This window comes from Thermobia domestica, chromosome 10 (assembly GCF_964235325.1).
Source record: "Thermobia domestica chromosome 10, izTheDome1.hap1.1, whole genome shotgun sequence".
Classification (NCBI taxonomy): domain Eukaryota; kingdom Metazoa; phylum Arthropoda; class Insecta; order Zygentoma; family Lepismatidae; genus Thermobia; species Thermobia domestica.
The window spans coordinates 20,486,479-20,506,189 of NC_137463.1; the positions used below are offsets into that span (position 1 = coordinate 20,486,479).

At 34.5% G+C, this 19,711-nt stretch overlaps 1 protein-coding gene across 3 annotated transcripts in view; it reads left to right on the forward strand.

Annotated features, from left to right (window-relative positions):
- acj6 (abnormal chemosensory protein 6) overlaps nucleotides 1–19,711 on the forward strand; it is a 244,224-nt gene that overhangs the window by 185,599 nt on the left and 38,914 nt on the right. The window contains exon 2 of one of the 3 annotated variants that reach the window (XM_081727860.1): nucleotides 17,105–17,224. The exons of the other annotated variants lie outside the window; for them this stretch is intronic. Within the exon in view, the coding sequence (XP_081583986.1) occupies nucleotides 17,105–17,224 (120 nt within the window). The remainder of the gene's footprint in view (nucleotides 1–17,104; nucleotides 17,225–19,711) is intronic. 3 annotated transcript variants of the gene reach the window in all.

Sequence of the window (19,711 nt, forward strand, 5' to 3'; positions counted from 1 at the left end):
AATAAAAGTATTATACGGTATATTTGTTCTCATGTTTATTTCTGGGTATTTGTTTAGCTAACATTTTGTTAAAAGTCTTTTCTAAACTATTGTTCAACATAATCATAGCATTACCATACCTCTCACTCGCTTTGAATTAAGGTTTAATTAAACTTTTTTAAAACAGTGACGCAAATAATACATTACTCTGAAAACTTACTTTGATTATACGATGTTTTATTCGTTCAAACGTGAATATTACTAGCCTTACAAATGTTTTGCAAATTGACACTAAATCTCCCTATCATAATCTGAAAATTCCCTTCCTTGTGTAAGGTGAAACGGGCAAAGGCCAAACTGGAATTCCCGTTTCGCCTTACAATCAAATTAGCATATATATTATCTCAGCATCATAGCCTGAAGTCATGAAAACAGGTATAAGGCGAAATGGGAAAAGGCCAAACGGGAAGACACCAATAATTTCTATCTTTGGAAAAATTACTTTCTCCTTAAACCTTAATAGGATAGAATTCAAACAGATTATTGTTTGGACTCAAAGTATCAAATTCAAGACCTGAATTGAAAAATGTCCGAAGTTCAATGAAGAGTTTTCTCATTAGGAATAAGAAACATTATAATATTGAATGATTTTGTTTGGAAATGCTTATTTCTGGTTCATCTTGTTAATTATGATTCTTGTCCCTCCTAAACGTTCCAACTGCGTGAAACTGATATGTCAACATAAAAAAGAAATATGTAAATATATATGTCTGTGAACTTTGCGAGGTTTTTCAGTTGAAGATCATCAATTTGAAATATGTTTGTGTTATTAAATACTGTTGCATATTCCAAGTAAAAATGATTGGTTATACGACAATACTAATGAGAAATGTGAAAAAAATATACTTACATTGGAGAACCTTTCCATCCCCCCATTCCGGGGCCTCATTTGGGGCTCCAGGAGGTGACAATTGCCCTTCATGAGTTCGATATTTCCTACACTTTAATCCATAAGACAAGAATATATCCATAACCTGAAACTTTACTGACATAAAAGGTTTTGATCCCCAAAGCAAAATATGAAATGACGCTGTTGCCCTTGAAAGCAAATCCTGAAGCGATACCACAGTGTTATAATGTATTATATTTTGTTGAGTAATTGTTAAGATTTACGCACAGTTGTGATTGTTCTCATTTATGTAGTATTATGATTATTGTAATATTACGTGAATAAACTGTAGCGAAAAATGAAATATCTAAAAAATCTGTTCCTGCACCGATTTCAAAAGGCGAGCGAAAGAATCTAATAATATCGTTATTAACGGTCGTATTCAGAGTTGTTCTGACGTGTGACTAGTGCTATACTAAAGAGTTCGACTAAGATATGTTTCATGCAGTAGTCAGGGGCTTAATATGACGCTAATAACACGTGAAAATGACTCTGAATACGGCCCTAAATGTCTGAGAGGCGACTAACTTTAGTTACTCATTGTTTGCGACGAAGGCCAAATAAAGCATCATAGCCGAAGAAAATTATCAGTCATTACAGCGATGTGATCCGTTTGAACGCAAAAACGTCGTAAATCCCTTAGCTAAATTGAATAATATCACAAGTTCTTTTTCTATTTAGATGAAATTATTTTGTATTAAAAATAAGATTTTAAGTTACACTGTAATATTATGGAAGTTAATAGCTCTTTGAAACGAATAGAAAAAAACTTAGTGGGGGGAAGATGCAGTATAGAGAGGTTTCATTAATCAAACGTTAGTCATACGATTAGTTAGTTACTGTTGTATTCGTATTGCACTAAGGAAGGTGTACTTTTTGGTATTCAGAGTTTGCTTGGAGTTCAACTAATAAGTTAATTTGGGTAGATTAACTAATAAAAATATCCCAGCACATCGGGTTAGAGAAATAAATGTGGAAATCTATACGTGTGGATGCGTAGTTTGTAAAAATAAAAACATGAAATACGAAATTCGAAGTGTTTTCTTTGTAGTTTTATATCAAAACAACTTATAAATGGTTAAGCAATCGAACTGTAATTAATCTGCGGATTTCTGAGGAATATATATACGAGGGAATAAGTAGAAGTCAATTTATATTAGGGACAATAGAAAGACTATCTTGTAGTTATAAGGAAAGATAATTTATCCCTCAGAAAACGAAATTTTCGACTCTTCTCTCACTATTCACTTTAAGAAACGGTTCTTTTAATGTAGAGGACTTGACTTAATAGATGCCTCATAGTTAATTAACCCGATTACATGGAAGTAAAGAAAGAAAGAATGAAAGAAAGACAGGTAATTAATTCTCATAATCTAAGTTCATTGTGGCTAAACCAGAGTACCTTCTCCTATAAATTAAGTAGTCACATGTTATTAAATTAGTCAACTACTACGTGCTAATCATAGATTCTGAATACACTTCTGATAATCATGAGTTAGTCAAACTCTTAGTACGGCGCTAATCATATGTCGAAACGAGTCTGCATAAGGCACGGGATGGTTTTCAATTCTAGGCCAGATTTAGTTCTCATTACTGCCTTTTATGTAAGCAATTCCATTTTTAAACACAAACCGCCTTATGCAGAGTCGTTTTGACGCATGATTAGCGTCCTACTAAAAACCTGACTACTACAGGAAACATATGTTAGTCGAATACTTTAGTATGGCACTAATCACGTTACAAAATGACTCGGCATAAGGCCCAGAATCTTCATGGCATGATAGTTTTGTCAATGAGAGATTTGCGAACGATTTCGTTTAAATATGCTTGTAGGCCTACATTTTCGAGAAGAATGTTTTGATTTCATAATAATATGCTCTTCTACAGCCCTGGAAACGGCTTGTTTTGCTGAATACAAAATACAGTAGTAGATAGAAAAAATTAGTTGTCGTATACGAAAGAGGAGATGGATGCCGTTTCTGTAGCTTGTATCGAATCGATTCCTTCACAAGATGTTTGTCTTCACTGCACACACTGACTTTCAAGTTCTACGGTCATCGATTGCTGAAGAAACACGACTAGAGAGGTCAGCAACACATCACACGCTTCTCTTTCTATTCCCCCTTTTTTTTTTTTAAAAAAAAAAAAAAAGAAACCTGTTTCTCTACATATATACCAGAAGTTGCTAGTATTTTTTCTCTAACTGTTCGGAGAAGCAAGTGTAGATAACAGTTCGTTGAAATATTGATCTTTTATCTTTCTTTCCTTTTATTTTATACAAATAAAAAAACACGTGTTTGCGAAACACTGAAAAAAGGTATGTTTTGCAATAAACTTGTAGTTTCCAGCCTAAAGGTTGCACCCAGGGCCGACTCTACCACATGTGCATCACATGTATTTGCACGGGGCGGAAAGTTTAAAGGGCCAGCAAAATCTGTCATAACTATATTATTTAAAATAAATATTTCTTGTTGAAAACAGACTTCATGATGATGGTAGTTAAATTTACTAAGCTGACCTATTTGAATACTACATTCATAAATCATGTTTAGGTCGCATTAGTTTAAAGTTCATGGAGAGTACTAAAGCAAATGGTCAAAGAAATCCCAGCCTGAATTGCTTGATTATTGTCAAATACAAGAACTCAATTCTGGAACAGTACCGACGATCTGTTCTATTTAGCTAGTTATCACAGTTTTGACATGAAAACTAGTCTTATCTTTGTCAGAAACAAGGTGGAAACAAGTTTTTTTTTTAAATAAAGATCAACAAATAAAGATAAAAGAGCTAGATAGAGGAAGAATTATCTTGCCTCTACAGGTGTGTTTGCTTTATCTTTCACTAACATAATAGATTATTATTTTTAAAACAAGAGAGACACAGTGAGATTGTATTGTAGTGTTTAGGCCTTTCTGAGTGCGAGTCTGTAACTTATAGGACCATTATCTAAAATGTAACGATTATAGCTTATTATTATTCTTATTTTACATGTTACATTCCAGCCCACAGTTCGAGTAATTTTTAGATATATCAACAAGATTGAGTGAAATAAAATCTGACACACCACATAAAATCACTATTACCTTTTATTCTCAAAACTCCATTAATTATATTTTACTTTTCGGTTGTCATAGCAACGATTTACACAAACAACTATCTGCTGTTTTGGTAACTAAGAGTACCAATTATACATGTAAAATCAACATATATTTTCAGCTACTAATATTAAATCTTATTTTTTTATATTTAGAATGAACAACATCTGAATTCTTTTCTTATTCTTCTTCTACACAACAGACTGTGTACTTATATGCACCGTTGCCCAAAACCAAGATATAAAAATAGAAGAAATTTACAAAATAAATATACAATATCATTGTAAGTCCACTTTCCCACTCCTTCGTTGTTCGTGATGGGGTAGCATATTTAAAATCGTCACTTTTAAGATTTGACTTTTCTGGAGAAATGTGGGGTGGCAAATGATACCATTGCACGGGGCGGCAAATTGCCTAGGGCCAACCCAGGTTGAACCCGCTCGGCAGCGTGAAGACTAAACAAAAGGAACTGTAAGCTACTGAAAGGAACTGTGAGATTATGAATAGACTACAACTTGTAATGACCATTTACAATTTAAGAATTTTCAAAGAATGTTCGAAATAATGTTTTCTTTTGTTTTTTTAAAATTCCCATTAAAGGTCACGGGTTCGATTCCCGGTGGAGACACTCGGTCGAAAAAGTATAAAAACTTTTTTCAGGTCAATCGTCCTGAATGGGTTTTTTTCTCATTTACAGCCAGGTAAATACTGGGATGGTGTCTAACACAATGGTCCCAGGCCGCTTCTTTCCTTTCATATTCCTTTCTTCCTTTCAATTTCCCAGGTAATGTGGTAATCGAGGAACTTACCCCTCATAAATGACTGCCTAACACAGCCATAGACGCTATAAACATAGAAATCTAATCTCTTAATGCTATGGCTAGTTCTTTTACAAAATTACCAAAGATGAGTAAAAATACTGTTTCAGTGTACAACATTGACTTCAAAAACTTATCATGTGAGTAAAATTATTATTATTATTATTATTATTATTATTATTATTATTATTATTATTATTATTATTATTATTATTATTATTATTATTATTATTATTATTCCATGTCTTCAATAGTTCGAGAATTGTTCTTGTATACTTCTTGCTTTAAATAGCCCCATAGAAATGAATAGCAGTGTTGCCGGGTGCATGTAAGTGAAAATTTTATCACGATAATTTCAAAGTTTGTTTTTCATTGTTCACCTCGATAGTCAAGAACTCTAGGAGGCAAGAATGTCATTCACGAGCTTTCCGGTTTGAATTTTGAAGAAGCTTGTATTCCAGCTTGAGCCAAATGGTAAAAAATTATCGTGCGTCGGGTAAACGCGTTCGAAACTGTTCGGCCCGGGTTGGATTTTGGTTTATGCCTTAACAGTGCACGTCTCTACCGTGATAGTAAGTAAATATTGATATTCGATTCAACTCCAAACTTCACCTAAAAAACAATGAACTTGTTCGGAACTTGAATCGGGTAAATTAACCTCTAATTCGGCTCGTGCTCATCCTTATCGCTCTTCAAATGTTCTGATTTTGCAATCTGCAAATGTGACCAGCTTTATTGTTTGGGATGAGAAGTATCACAGGTTAGAGATCTGCAATTATTTTGTATATTGCTATGGAAACTTGTGACACACACATTAGAGAGGCAGGCAGCACCTGTTGGTGGCTCGATCCGAAACTAGCTTAGAAGAATAGCAATACTATACGTAACAATAAACTTTCACATTTTTTCAAGCACATTAATGTGACGTGTGTGATGACAATATAGATAGACATGCTAGCTTGCTGCACATAGACAACCATTAAGCATACATTTTCTACGCGTGACACCAACACCTTCAAAATCTCATTCTCTCAGTCGTGTTCTTCTTAGCTTATTGGTGAGGAATTCACTTCTTACATTCTGATTGTTTACGTCGTACTTTTGGCAGTTCGAGTCTTACTGAAACCATTTGTCAATGTTTATAGTACCTTCTCGTACTACAAATAATTCTCTATACTGATGTAGATTCACAAATGCCGAGAAATGTTACATGGCTAATATTGTAGAAAGTATGTGTAATGCCGTCTAATGCCGTGTAATGCAGCGTTAAATGTTTCAGCGTAAACCAAAATCCAACCCGGGCCGAACAGTTTCGAACGCGTTTACCCGGCGCACGATAATTTTTTACCATTTGGCTCAAGCTGGAATACAAGCTTCTTCAAAATTCAAACATGTAAGCTCGTGAATGACATCCTTGCCTCCTAGAGTTCTCGACCACCGAGGTCAGTGTCAACCAGTAAAAAATACTCTACTTTTTAGTATTCGTAGAATGAAGCAGCCCATCTTTCATGTTTATACAAGGTGTTATAATAGTAAAAACAAAGATATGAGGATATATGAAAGAGAGAAACGAATATTAGAAACTGAAAGAATAGGAAAATCCTTTTAATTTTCTTCTTCTTCTTTTCCTTCTTCTTCTTCTTCTTCTTCTTCTTCTTCTTATTATTATTATTATTATTATTATTATTATTATTATTATTATTATTATTATTATTATTATTATTATTATTATTATTAACAGTATAATTAAAGTGCAGTGGACATCAAAGTCCTCTATGATCCTTTGTACTCTTGTGCCTCACATTTTTCAGACTTCTTATATCTACAAACACAATTTGCTTCGATTTGAATGGATTCGACTTGGAGAAAATTTATCGATTCGAGTCGAGTTTCAAATGAAACTCGCTCCAACTTGCATATGCCCATCCCTAGAAAGTAGGATCAGTTATCACACGAGCCGCATGTCTTCAAACTCTATCGCAAAATAAACATTTATTATTCACATTCAGCTTGCACGTGTCAACAAATAAACATGATTTTCATTCCTTTCCTATTTTTATGCATCTACAACTGCATTCTACTGAATTGTAATGATTTTTATGTTTAAAAATAATTATTCATTTTTCAGTAATTATAAATGTACAAGTTCGGTAATTCACCATGAATAGAGTCAAACAGAAGTGCTTTTGTAACGAAGAAATAAAAACACAAAATGTGAAATCTTTTAACAAACTATTGAGATTTGAGAGTAGACAAATTTTATACTTTCGGATACCGATTACTTCAAAACCCTGGTAGCCAGAATTAATCCGGAATAGGGGACTTATATTTCTTAAAAATTACAATCGCAGGAAACTGCAGAAGTCTTTTACTCTGAGGGAAGAAAAACGGAATGAAATCTCTAAATTCTAGTTCTATTAGTCTTGCAGATCTGAGTCTGTGGCGAAAGTACCAATAGAAAAGAGAAACGAATTATGATTATTTTGTAGGTTCAATATTCATCTTCCGATTTGCTTAGTTGTAAAAAATTATAGAATGTGTTACTATACTATGTAAAGTATGTGTACTGTCGCTGATTTGTGATGACAATCAGAAACAGAAGTAAAAAGTAAATTATAGTAATAGTTTTCTATTAACAAGATAATGTTTTTGGCCAAATTCTATAATGCAGAAACTTATTACGAAAAGACTCCTTTATGTTCGTTTTCAGATATCTCGTTTCACGATCTAACATTGACCAATACAGCCAAGGAATATCCCAGTATAACCCTCATACTGGGGTGAAGAAAGGCTATGGTGATATCTACAGAATCGCAGGTATCCATGGCTGTGTGGAGAAGTATAACTACTTTTATCATTTTTTGGCTTAAAATTTTTGTTCGGTTCACTCCCTTCCAACTCAACCTTCGTTACGGAAATGGAAGAATATATTTACATTTTGATTGTTGATTCCAGTACATTTCAAGCATCATTTTTCGGATCTAGGTTAGTGTGTTATGTCGATATATCCAGGTCGTCGATATTGATATTGACATATATCAACATTCGATATTGCGAATACATCGACATCGATATATCAACATCCTAAATTTTTGATATCGATGATATAGATATATTTTGGGCAAGGGGGGCGTTATATAGGTGGTCCCTAAAACTTGCAATGGAGGAAGCAATAAAACTTAATTTTTACAATAATCACTTCTAATGACAATTTCTTGATTACTACAAATTGTAAGGTAAATAAATCAACTTGCAAATTTGGAATATTATATACTGTAATTTATTAGCCACCAAAACTTTTCTGTTCCCGAAAAAAGAAGAAACAAAATCGCACCTGTCAAAAGCAAGTATTTCGAACTTTGACCTGGAATTTATCAGAAGAAAGTCTTTTTGTTCCTCTGTCTCGGAGATTTCCATCTCTTTTGGCCTTTGAGACCCCTCATTGACAAAAAGTGTACACCTGACGACCTATGCAAACATGCTCTTAGGCAGAGTTAGAGATTTTGAAAAGGAAACGAGTTTCTAATAATAATAATAATAGTTATTATTATTATTATTATAACATTTTGGTTTATAAATAAGGTCCCATCTCTTTATCTTGCATGTTAGGCCAGTAAGTCTGCTATGCCAATTGTGTTCCTTAGTCAGTTTGTCTCTCTTTCCGTTCCTTGTGGATATTTGTTGTTGTTCTGTTAAGCTTTTATATTAAACCTTTACATTATGTAAGTTTTTTACGAGTTTTTTTTAAATAGGAGAGAAACTGATTTCCTTTTATATCTATTTCATACCATTAATCTTGTATGAACAGCTTAAGTAAGATCATTTTGTAACTTTTTATGTCATTCATTTCCCTCACAATAATAAAACCGTCATTCTTAACAATGTATTCTATTATTTGCAGTTTGTCACTCTGATATATTTGTAACAAAATTGAGGTTCGGTCCAACGCCTTTCTAATTCTCAATCAACCCAACGACCCTAATTTTCGGGTTGCCTACTATTACAGGAAAGGGAGGAGTGCATGTGGCAATGCACTTTTGGAGTCGTGTGTACATAAATATTGCACTTTGTGAATTTGAATTATTCATATCACGTTACTTTTGTTCTTACACGTGATATATTATATATAATGATTGGGATAGTAAAAGGACTAAGATTTGAAATGGAACTTTATCTTAAAATCAAACTTCAAGAAAATAAAAATTTTACTCGCTTCAAGTGTAGTCAGTCCAAGCCTGGTGCGGCATTCCTCAATCTGAAGCTTTTACATACGCCGATCTGCTTCAGCTCTCTCATCACGTTGAACCGACAGTTTTGTTTGTTGGAGATCTTAATGTCTATCATAATCTGCTATTCTGACTTTATCAGTTTGTTACTATTTATTATTATTGTTATATATCTTCTATATTGTTACTATTATTACTATTTGTTGTTATTGCTATATATTTGTTCTTCTCATATAATTATTATTTTACCTTTTCCTTTTGTTTTTTTTAGTTGTACTGGGTAGAGCAGAGGAAACGCATGTTTTTAAACCGCTAGTACTCGGCGACGAGTAGAGGTATTGATTTTGAGTTATCGTTAGCGGACAACTTAGACAATCCAATTTCAGTAGCTATGGAGAGTTGGAGCATAGAACATCGTGTGTTCGCGGTCGAACTGTTCTTTAGAAACAATGAGTCTGTGGTCACGGTTCAACGTCTTTTCAACGTTTTTTTTTTTCGTCGAAAGTTTAATGTTGAACGTCGAGGTACAGCCTCAGATCGAAACACTATACTCCAATGGGCTGCAGCGTTCAGAAGTACTGGATCTGTGATGAAAAGGAAAATTTGAGATCATCAAGCGATGAAGCGTACGACGTGACATATTCAGCGATACAGACTGTCGCCTAGCGGATCATTTCGGTCTAGCAAGAACTGGTCCTTTTCACTCTGTCTACGATTTTCGCAGTTCAAACTGAATGGGGAAGACCAGGTAGTGTCTTTTTCATCACAGATCCACTATTTCTAAACGCTGCAACTCATCGGAGTATAGTGTTTGGATGTGGGACTTGGACTTACCTCGGCGTTCGATATTAAACTTTCGAGGGAAAGACCCTGACCACAAAATCATTGTTTCTAAAGAACTGCTGGACCGCAAACACACGATGGCCTACGATCCAACACTCCATAGCGACTAAAACTGCACTGTCTGATCTTTCTGCCAACGGTTGCTCAAAATTAATACCCCCTACTCGTCGCCGAGTACTAGCGGTTTAGAAAACATGTGTTTTGCAGAAGTTTTTTGTTCCTTATATTTTGATATGTTCGTTTTTAAATTTTACTTATAGTAGTCTGTGTTTAAGCAGTCGTGTTGATCGTGACGGGGATGAATTGCCTCGTTGCTGACCACCATTAAATCTCAATCAATCAATCTACTTTGTATGCAATTACGTGAAATTCAAATTGCAAGATTTGGAGCTAACAAACAAACAAACATAAAATTAACTTATTGAAAAAGATGAATACGAACTAATGTTTGGGTTTGTGTCCGATCCGGGGCTAACATTCCTCACCAAGAATCGAATTCCATGTCAGAAAATATAAAACAGAGCTAAGGTTAATCTATATAGCCTATAATATAAAAATGGAAGTGACTATGTTTGTGACTATACTTCTTGAACCACCCGACCGATTTTGATCAATTTTTCAACATAGATGATATTCGGACCTGGGATGTTTTTTTTTTTTTTTCATTTCGCTTTGACGGTGCAACTTAGGGGACTGGAAGGACGGAGATACTTAAAAATGATTGAAAATGACCGATATTGGTGTCGAATCCATAGTTTTCGGGGTCGGTGAGACGAACAGTGACACGTCCGATGGCGTTTAAATCCAAATTTAGCGCTCTTTATGCCCAAAATGAAGTGTATTCTCCCATCAGGAGCGAATCCAGGGGGCAGAACTTTCTTATTTTATGTATATAAATAAAACCCATCCCAAAGTTTGGAGCCCTAAAAAGTAGCAGTATGAGAACCCATCGCTTCCCCCAGAAGTCGGTCCTGGATCCGCTCCTGTCTCCCATTGCGAAGAACGGGTGTTCTGTTAGTATTAGATATGTGCCATGTTGATAATAATGCTTCACAACACTACTTGAGGGTAGGTATAAATCTTTGTATAAAATGAAACAAGAAAATAGATACGTTTGCATCATCTTTGAATTTTCTTTCTGCCACGCAAAAGTGTTCAATTCATGGAACTAAGATTTAAGACAGGCAACGTTGTTTAAAAGAAAGGAAAAAGAAAACTTCCAACAGTTTCTAAAGAGTGGGATGACGGAATTCGGAAACGACAGAAGTGAAAGGTGAAAGCAGGGGAAAGAAATGGGGGGAAATACGAAAGAGGAAAAGAGGAAGAGAAAGAGGAAAGTTAAAGCGAAATCTCGGCTGTCAAACCCCGCAGCATCTTCTTCTTCCTTCGCGAGACATTCATTATTATAATTAGATGTAAGTTCGTGACACAATCTGACAGACGGTAATTATTTAAAAGGGGGAACAAGGTAAAAGACTTTTCTCTGTAACAAAAGAAGTAAAAAAAAAAAAACAAAAGGAAAACGAAAAAGCAAGATAAGAAGAATCTAACAAAAGAAAATTAGAAAAAATCGAAATCAAAGAGAAGCAGCAGCCATATTTACAACAAGCGTCTACTGTTCATCAGTTCCTATTTTGAATGTTGTTTGTTTATTTGTAACAATATACTCACATTTGAAAGTTTGAAAATTCAATAAAAAAGGAACTGTTTGTCGTCACATCAAAGCATGTAAATACAAAAATAAAAGGATAAAAATCATTAGAATTATGATTAGGAATGAGATTTCTGGACTTTCGGGATCTATGGTCATGTTAGTACGTTGTGTAAGAGAGGTCACGTCCGTTGGGGAGATCACACTACCCGCGGAAGTAGGGAATTCGACCGAGTGTCTCCACCAGGGTAAAAAAATCGTATACTGAAAAAAAAAATCAATTATCCGGACAGCTGTATATTGTACAAATATACGAATCTCTTATGTTTACTACGAAAATCTGTATGGAACATACGTTATTCACATGCTCCATACTTTCTGTCTTTTCCCGTTTAGATGTTAGATCATGCCGCAGCAGGATGTGTGACATGTAACAAGTAAAGGGTCCAAATGGATGAATCGAGTTGCGGGATGAGACATAGTGCGCCTGATAGAGGATGTGAAAATATGTGTATATAGCGGCTAAGCGTCATAAGAAACGGAGAGGGAGGGGGTAAAAGTTGTTGGGAGAATGGCATGTTCTCAAAAAGTCAATTATGAACGTTAGTGACCGTTATCTGTATTTATTTGGAAGATTTAAAATCATCTTTATAGTTATTTACGAAAATGTAAGAGACTGATACTCTTATGTTGAAAGTCTGTATTATCACAAAACAACGTATTCATTTTCGATAACCGTAACAAACCTTCACAAAGTTACAATCCTAACTGCCGTGGTTTTATTATGTCGTTCTATAAAATAGTATATCAAATCGTCCTATTTACAAAAATGCTGTCCTGTTTGAAAAACTTTCTGAACCTCGTACTTTGTGAGCTGACGAAATAACATCCGTGAATAATTTCAAAGTATCTCAGCGTAAGGAATTGATTTGCATTAAATAACGCTCTCTTGTCATACAGATGCTCTTCTATGAAAAATAACTTTCCATATAACTTCTTAGCAATCTACCATTATAATTTTGGTTTCGTTGCGTAATTGTTCTGACGTATTTTGCTCCCTCAAGATTGTGTCCTACCTTTTTGCCATTATACTCTTAAATTGAAATTAAACGATCACAATGTGACCCTACTGACAAGGACCTGTGTCATGAAAATGGAGTCAAATCTCAATCGACGGAGGATGTCCCAATCATGTGTGTCCTTGAAACTTATATACACACGAGGAAAACTCAGAAAGGAACCGAAATTTTAAAAGATAAGATTAACGAAACTGTCCTTGGTTTTCATCTTGTGCCATTGTGTCACTGCCAGCACTGAAATGAAATTAAGCTTATTTAGAACTTATGGTGATTTTGTGATAGATTTTGGAAAAGAACCCTGTGTGCATTAAATATTGTTTGAATTAGGCAAAACATTTCCACAAACTTTGTTAATATTGGAAGAAGTGTACGGGGAAGAAAATACAAGTTGAACTCAATATTACGAGTGGTATCGCCGTTTCAAAGCAGGGAAAACAGCTATCGAAGACGACGCAATACCAGAAGATCATCAATATTATATAGTGACGTTCACGTATAGAAAGTGTGCGATATTGTACGGAAAAAAATCGTCATTTGACCGTTTTCAAAATAGCTGAGGAAGTAGTAATCAGTAAATAACCCTGTCATTTGATCTTAGTTAAAAAAAAAAAAAATAAGCATTCATCGTGTTACTGCAAAATTCGTTCCACGATTGTTGACAAATGAACAAAAAGACACACGTGAGGAATCTATGAAGATCTTTTTAACCGTTCAAACGAAGACGATGCTTGAAAAACATAACGGGCGATTGGATTTGGGTCTATGGTTATAACGTTGAAACGAAGAAACAGTCTACTAATGGGTAGGATAATCTTCGCAGAGACGCAAATAAGTATGTTAAAGTCGCTGAAATGTTAAAGTGATATTTATTGTTTTCATTGATATTTGTTGTGTTGTTCGTTATGAGTGCGTACCACATAGTCAAACCATGAACCAAGAGTATTGTTTAGAAGTGATGAGGTATTTGAGGAAGAAGAGACTGGGAGCTTGAAAAAGTAGAGGATAGATGCTACTGCATGACAATGTTCCAACTATTCGGCGCTCATTACGACTGTAGTACTCCAATAACCGTACTCGTCTGATTTGGCACCTGTATACTTCTTTTTATTCCCCAAGTTGAAATCCATCATGAAAGAACTCCCTTTCGAATCAGTAGAATATATCACAAAAAAATTCGCTACGAGATCTCCTGATTCTTCCCAAAAAAAAGTGCGTTCCAGGAATGCAAGATGCACTGGAAATGGTGTATTTATAATGAACTAAGCTAGATTGAAAAGAATAAATGTGAATAGCTTCCACAAAAGATAAATACAGTTATATTTAGAATATTCGGTTTCCTTCTAGAGAGACCCTGTACTTTTTCGAGACTTTAGGCATTTAACAGTGTCCATGTACTGTGTTGGTACGAGAGAGAGAAGTTGTACTAACTTCGTCAAAACTGCTTGTATTCGAGCGGAAATTTCACTCGCATTGACGATATATGAACCAATACGTCTCAAGAGTCATTACAGAGGAAGGCCATAGAATCCACTGACATAAAAAGTAAAAAATGAGAATGTTGCCACATATATAGTTGCTATTCTACAGGACTCAATTATCAGCCAGGACTGATGAGGCTGTCTTGCAATCCAGATCTCTTGGAGGCAAGATAACGTGGTGAGGAACGGCGTATACTTGTAAGAGTTGATCTTCCACGATGGCCTGTGAACCAGTCATCTGCACCAGAATCAAACTCCTCTCGGAGTTCGTAGCCCATATTAATAGTTCCTGCGCTTCATAACATCGGTGATCTAGAACAGCGCAAAATAAAAAAAATCAAAGTTATTCCAATTATAAGAAAGTTAGTTCTTTTCTATAAATTATTTGAAATCCTTTTACAGTACATATGCATGAAAAACTACTTTTTGAACTAGATTTATATCATTAAATTCTATTAATAACCCTGTACAGGCATTAGATATTATCTCTCCCAACCAGTCAGATCGCGTTTTATCTTATCATATCACAATATTTTTATTATTGTTAGACATGTTTTTTTTTCTTCCAAGTTTAATATCTTTAAGAATTAGTTGAAACACCTGCAAGCAAAAACAAGTTTTATGTAGCATTTAGTACTACTGTATATTTACAATCGATTTAGAAGTCAATGTTAGGTAGTTTATTATTAGCCTATGTAGTATTGAAAGTCATATAAAATATTTATATGCTTATTCATAGCAGTACGTTTTTAAAATTATTATTAAAACTTGGACTTTACAACAGTTTAGCTACAGCTGTACGAAAAGAAAAAAATGGAGGTTTACTTTAGGCCTGACAAAAATTAATAATTTTATATTTAAATTTTGTTACTGTAAATGAAAAATAATAAATAAATAAAAAGCAAACTCCTGTATACGATTCCCTTCAAAATCGTACAGATTTAGTTTATGGATGCACAAGATCAATTACTAATAATAAGATGTTTCTTGACAGAAATCTATACCTAAAATAATATAAAATGTATTCGACTAGAGACCTGACATTTCTCAGCTTATTTTAGGTGCAGATTGAGTTCAAACGTGCATGAAAAATTATTATAATAGGGATGTTTTTCGAAAAAATGATAAAAGACAGATTAAATATAAGCATTCAACTAAACTCAAGGAAACTGATCTAAGATAATTCTACGTCTACAAACCTAAACTACAGTAACTAAAGCTAAGTCAACCTTTCCCAACTTAAACCTAAGCAAACCTGAGGAAGTTTCTTCTGCTAAACCGTTTCCCAGTTATTTGGAGTCTGTTCTAAGAATCTTGTGCCATATCCTCTGAGACAACACGCTGTGCCATATCTGTCTCTCTCTTTTTTTCGCACAATCAATCCATTTCTTTGATGACCTCGTATTCGTTTCCCATTCAGTTATATATTATCCATTTGATGAGCTACATATTCTAAATGTCTTCTTCTTACGTGTCCAAACCATTGAAATCTACTTTCTTGCAGTTTATCCACTACTGCCCTCACTTTTACTATTCCTCGGATCATTTCATTCCTACACAAGATAATTTTGTCCTGTCACGCTACACATCAACTGCAGTATCTTCCTCTCCGCAACATGCAACTTCTGTTATTCTCTCTTCTTTCTTCGTCCGGCATTCCGTTCCGTATAATACGACAGGTTTCACTACTGTTTCGTAAACTTTTCCTTTATGACCTATTGGTTCCTATGGTTACACGACACTCCTACTGCATCTTTCCATTTTGCCCAACTACCGTTAGTTCTACTGTTTACATCTTCTGTTCCTGCAGTATTCATTCAAAGTACTTGAATTTCCTCGTCCTTACCACCTCCTCGTCGTTAAATCGTATTTTTGTATTGTCGATTACATTTTTCCTGAAAGGAAAATGTCTTGGTTTTACTATTTCTAAGCCCTTTGCTCTCCAATGCTCCTCTCTAGATATCTAATATCTCTTGCAATTCTGTCTTAGTCTCACTCACTAGCATGATGTCGACCGTAAATAGCATATTCCAAAGTGCTAACTCCTAGATATCTTTTGTAATCTCGTCCATCACAACTGCAAAAAGATGTGGGCTAAGACTAGATTCCTAATGAAATACCACTTTAACTGTCAACTTTTCCGTTATTCGATGTGCGATCTTCACTCTTGTTCCAAGCAAACCATAACTAACTGAAGCATAAGTAACCTAAATAAACTTGATGGACACTAACTTGACCAACAAGTTCGAAAGGCTCTGCTAGTCTAGGCTAAATTTACCTAAGAGAAGCTAATTCATTCCAAACTATATGTACCAAAGATAAATTAACTGACCAAACGAGATCCAACCTAAGCTGGATTAACCAACGTTAAGCATAGTTGGTACAATAAGCTTAGGATTGTCCAAGAGACAAGACGAGACGAGACAATTTTTGTGACGAGGCAGTGTTCTTCCAATTGAAAGAGATACGTTTTCCGACATAGAACATCATTTTCAGGACACCACTTCAGCCTAGATATCCTCAACTCTTGACTGTCTCGTACCAATCCTAATTATATCCTTAACCAAGTAAAGCTAACCTAAATTTAATACTTATCTACCTAAATTAACCGAAGGTAATCTATATATATACTAAGTAAGCAAAATTCAACTAATATAAGCTTAGCTTACATAAACTAATCTACGAAATAGGTTTATTCAATAAAAAACTTATTAAAAGATATCTTCAGTATGCACTCCTAAAGTAAATCTAACCTACGAAGTGAGCGTGCATATCAAATATGACCCTTTAACTAATGAATTTAGTCCAAAAGATACAACATTGTAATAATTTATTGTGGCAGACTTAAAGTAAACCTGCACGAAAAAAACCTTATAGTTTATGATCTTACCAAAACAAAAAAGAAAAAATGATTCAATATAATGTTAAAACCTCGTGTCCTGTCCGTGGACGCTGAATTTTTCATAATGTATTCCTTGCTCAACAGGACAGGGAAACTGTGATATTCCGATGGGGAAGGAAGCAAGACTCATATGACAAGCCACAATCTCAAGGGTGGCTTGGCGCAAGGACAGCATGGGCGGGTTTTGAACCCGATAGCGGAGAGGTGAGAGAACCAATAAATTATTGTCTTGTGAAACGAGAGTTCAAAATTCTTTTGGTTGTGAGTTTTGGTTTTGCCAGCGTTTTTTTAATAGTTTCTTTTTCTAAATGAATAATGCAGTTATCGCTTTAACATAGCTTTTTTTTAATTGCATAAATAATTATAGCTTGCATGGGATGTGTGATTTTTTCCTTAGAAGTGTGCTGATTAATTACAAGATTTTTCTAATATTAAGGTATTTGTTATAGAGATTCGTCAAGAATACATGGCAGTACTTTCCCTTATAGTAACACTATTTTCGTACTAGAGGGTAACAAACTTCATTATAGTTCAGTTAAATTATAAAAAAAATTGTCACAACATTTTGGGGATAGATTCATCACATCAAAATAAGAAAAAAAGTTCATACGGACATGGGATCAAAAGTGGATAAATTCGGAGTTATAGGGTGCCGAAAACATAAAACAAGTGAACTTTAAAAGTCTTCATCCCGTCGAAATTAAAATACCGCTAATTTTACAGTAATTATGTGATATCTTCAAATAGATAAAAGATAATCGAAATGTGGAACAAGAGCACCCTAGACAATATTATTTTACATGAGAAACCGCTATCACGACCCACTTATCTGCTTTCGATTTCGTGCCATTTTGAAAATCGGCATTTATTTTCGCGTTTCTAAACAGCTGAAAACGGAAAGCCACTAGGTGACTTGTGATAACGGTACCTCATGCAAAATAATATTGTCTAGGGCGCTCTTGTTCCATATTTCAATTATCTTTTATCTATTTGAAGATATCACATAATTACTGTAAAATTAGCGGTATTTTAATTTCGCGGGGATGAAGACTCTTAAAAGTTCATAGCTCCACTCCTATGGGACCTATCGTAGTTGGGTCAGGATATCACTTAGGAACTGATATGTGAACTGTTTAAATATCAATCTTTCAGAATCTCCTGTACTTGCACAATAATTTTTATAGAGGTTGTTTGAGAGTATTTGATCACTCTTCACTTAACTCTCTAAAAATTGGTGTGCAAGTATTGGAGCATTCTTAAACATGAATATTTGGATAGTTCACATACCAGTTCCTCAGTGATGTCTTGATCGGACTACGATAGGTCCCATAGTAGTGGAGCTATGAACTTTCAACATTCCGAAACTATCCACTTTTGAGCACAGATCGATATGAATTATTTTCTTATTTTAATGTGATGAATTTCTTCCGAAAATATAGTGACATATTTATGTAACACCCTATATATATTTAATTCACAAACAATTTCAATCTCCAATTAGAGAAAAGTTATTTCATTTAGGCAGTAACGTAGGCAGAATTTCATCAAGAGAGCTGGGGTTCAAGCTTCTAATTTCAGGTTTGTACACATATCCTAATAAGATTTTAAAAAAATCTTGTTCAAAGGATGGGGGAAATCCGGAACCCTCCCTTGCGTACACCATTGCATGCAATTATTGAGAGAATTTGTATTTTAGACAGAGATGATCGTTTCTCAACCTGAGTTCTTGCGGACTCGTGGTCACTATCCTTAATGAGGGACTTGCTGCCTCAAGCTCGAAATGCTTCGAGATCAGGCTCCTCGCTATTGTCAGCTCAGTAACGGCTCGGATTTACTATCTACAATAGGGCATGTACTCTTTTGTGCTCACGTTAACTTGGGCTCTGGCTCCCTATTTACTATGAGTATACTCGCGTGAGTTTACACTCAAGGGGATACGTGCTGCGGTCTGTTGTCGATAGTCGAGCCTTTGCATTTATCTCAAGCTTATCAATTTAAGGAATAAGTTGCCATTAATTGCAGAATACTTATTGCAACGAAACTTCCCAAAAAGGAAATCTTTTAATAATGTGCACCTCCGTAATACTACAATATTTTTTTTCTGTTCCGGGAAAATATATTATTATAGGACATAACTATTCCTTTTACAAACACTCTCTAATACAGCAACGGACAGTTTATTTTTACCCTAAACCTTTTAATAAGCTTTTCGTAATGAAGAGGTATTATTCGAAGTTTATACGTATTCAGCACTGAAAATACCTCTCTGTAATTTGAAATTAAATCTGTGGCACAGTAGTCAACAGAAAATCCCTTCCCCAAACTGAAAAAAATCAGTAATTAAATTGCCAAATATCAATGTAAAATCATTTACTCTTAATTTTGAAACTTGATATACATTTCCTTAGATTAAATTACAATTTTTTTTTTAGTCAATTTATAAGAAAATATGATATTTTTATTGATAAAATGCAATTTTACATTTCATATTAGTAATTTTACTTTATAAATGTAAATTGATTTACATAGGGGCTTGGCAAACAAATTGTCATCGTTTTTTTTAATTTACCTATGAAATTTTATACAGTGCACAAAACGTCTTTGTCATAGGTGAATCATCTAGTGTACCACTTCACAAAACAACTTTAAATTGAACTTAAAATTCATTCACTGATGTCCACGAAAAATTGC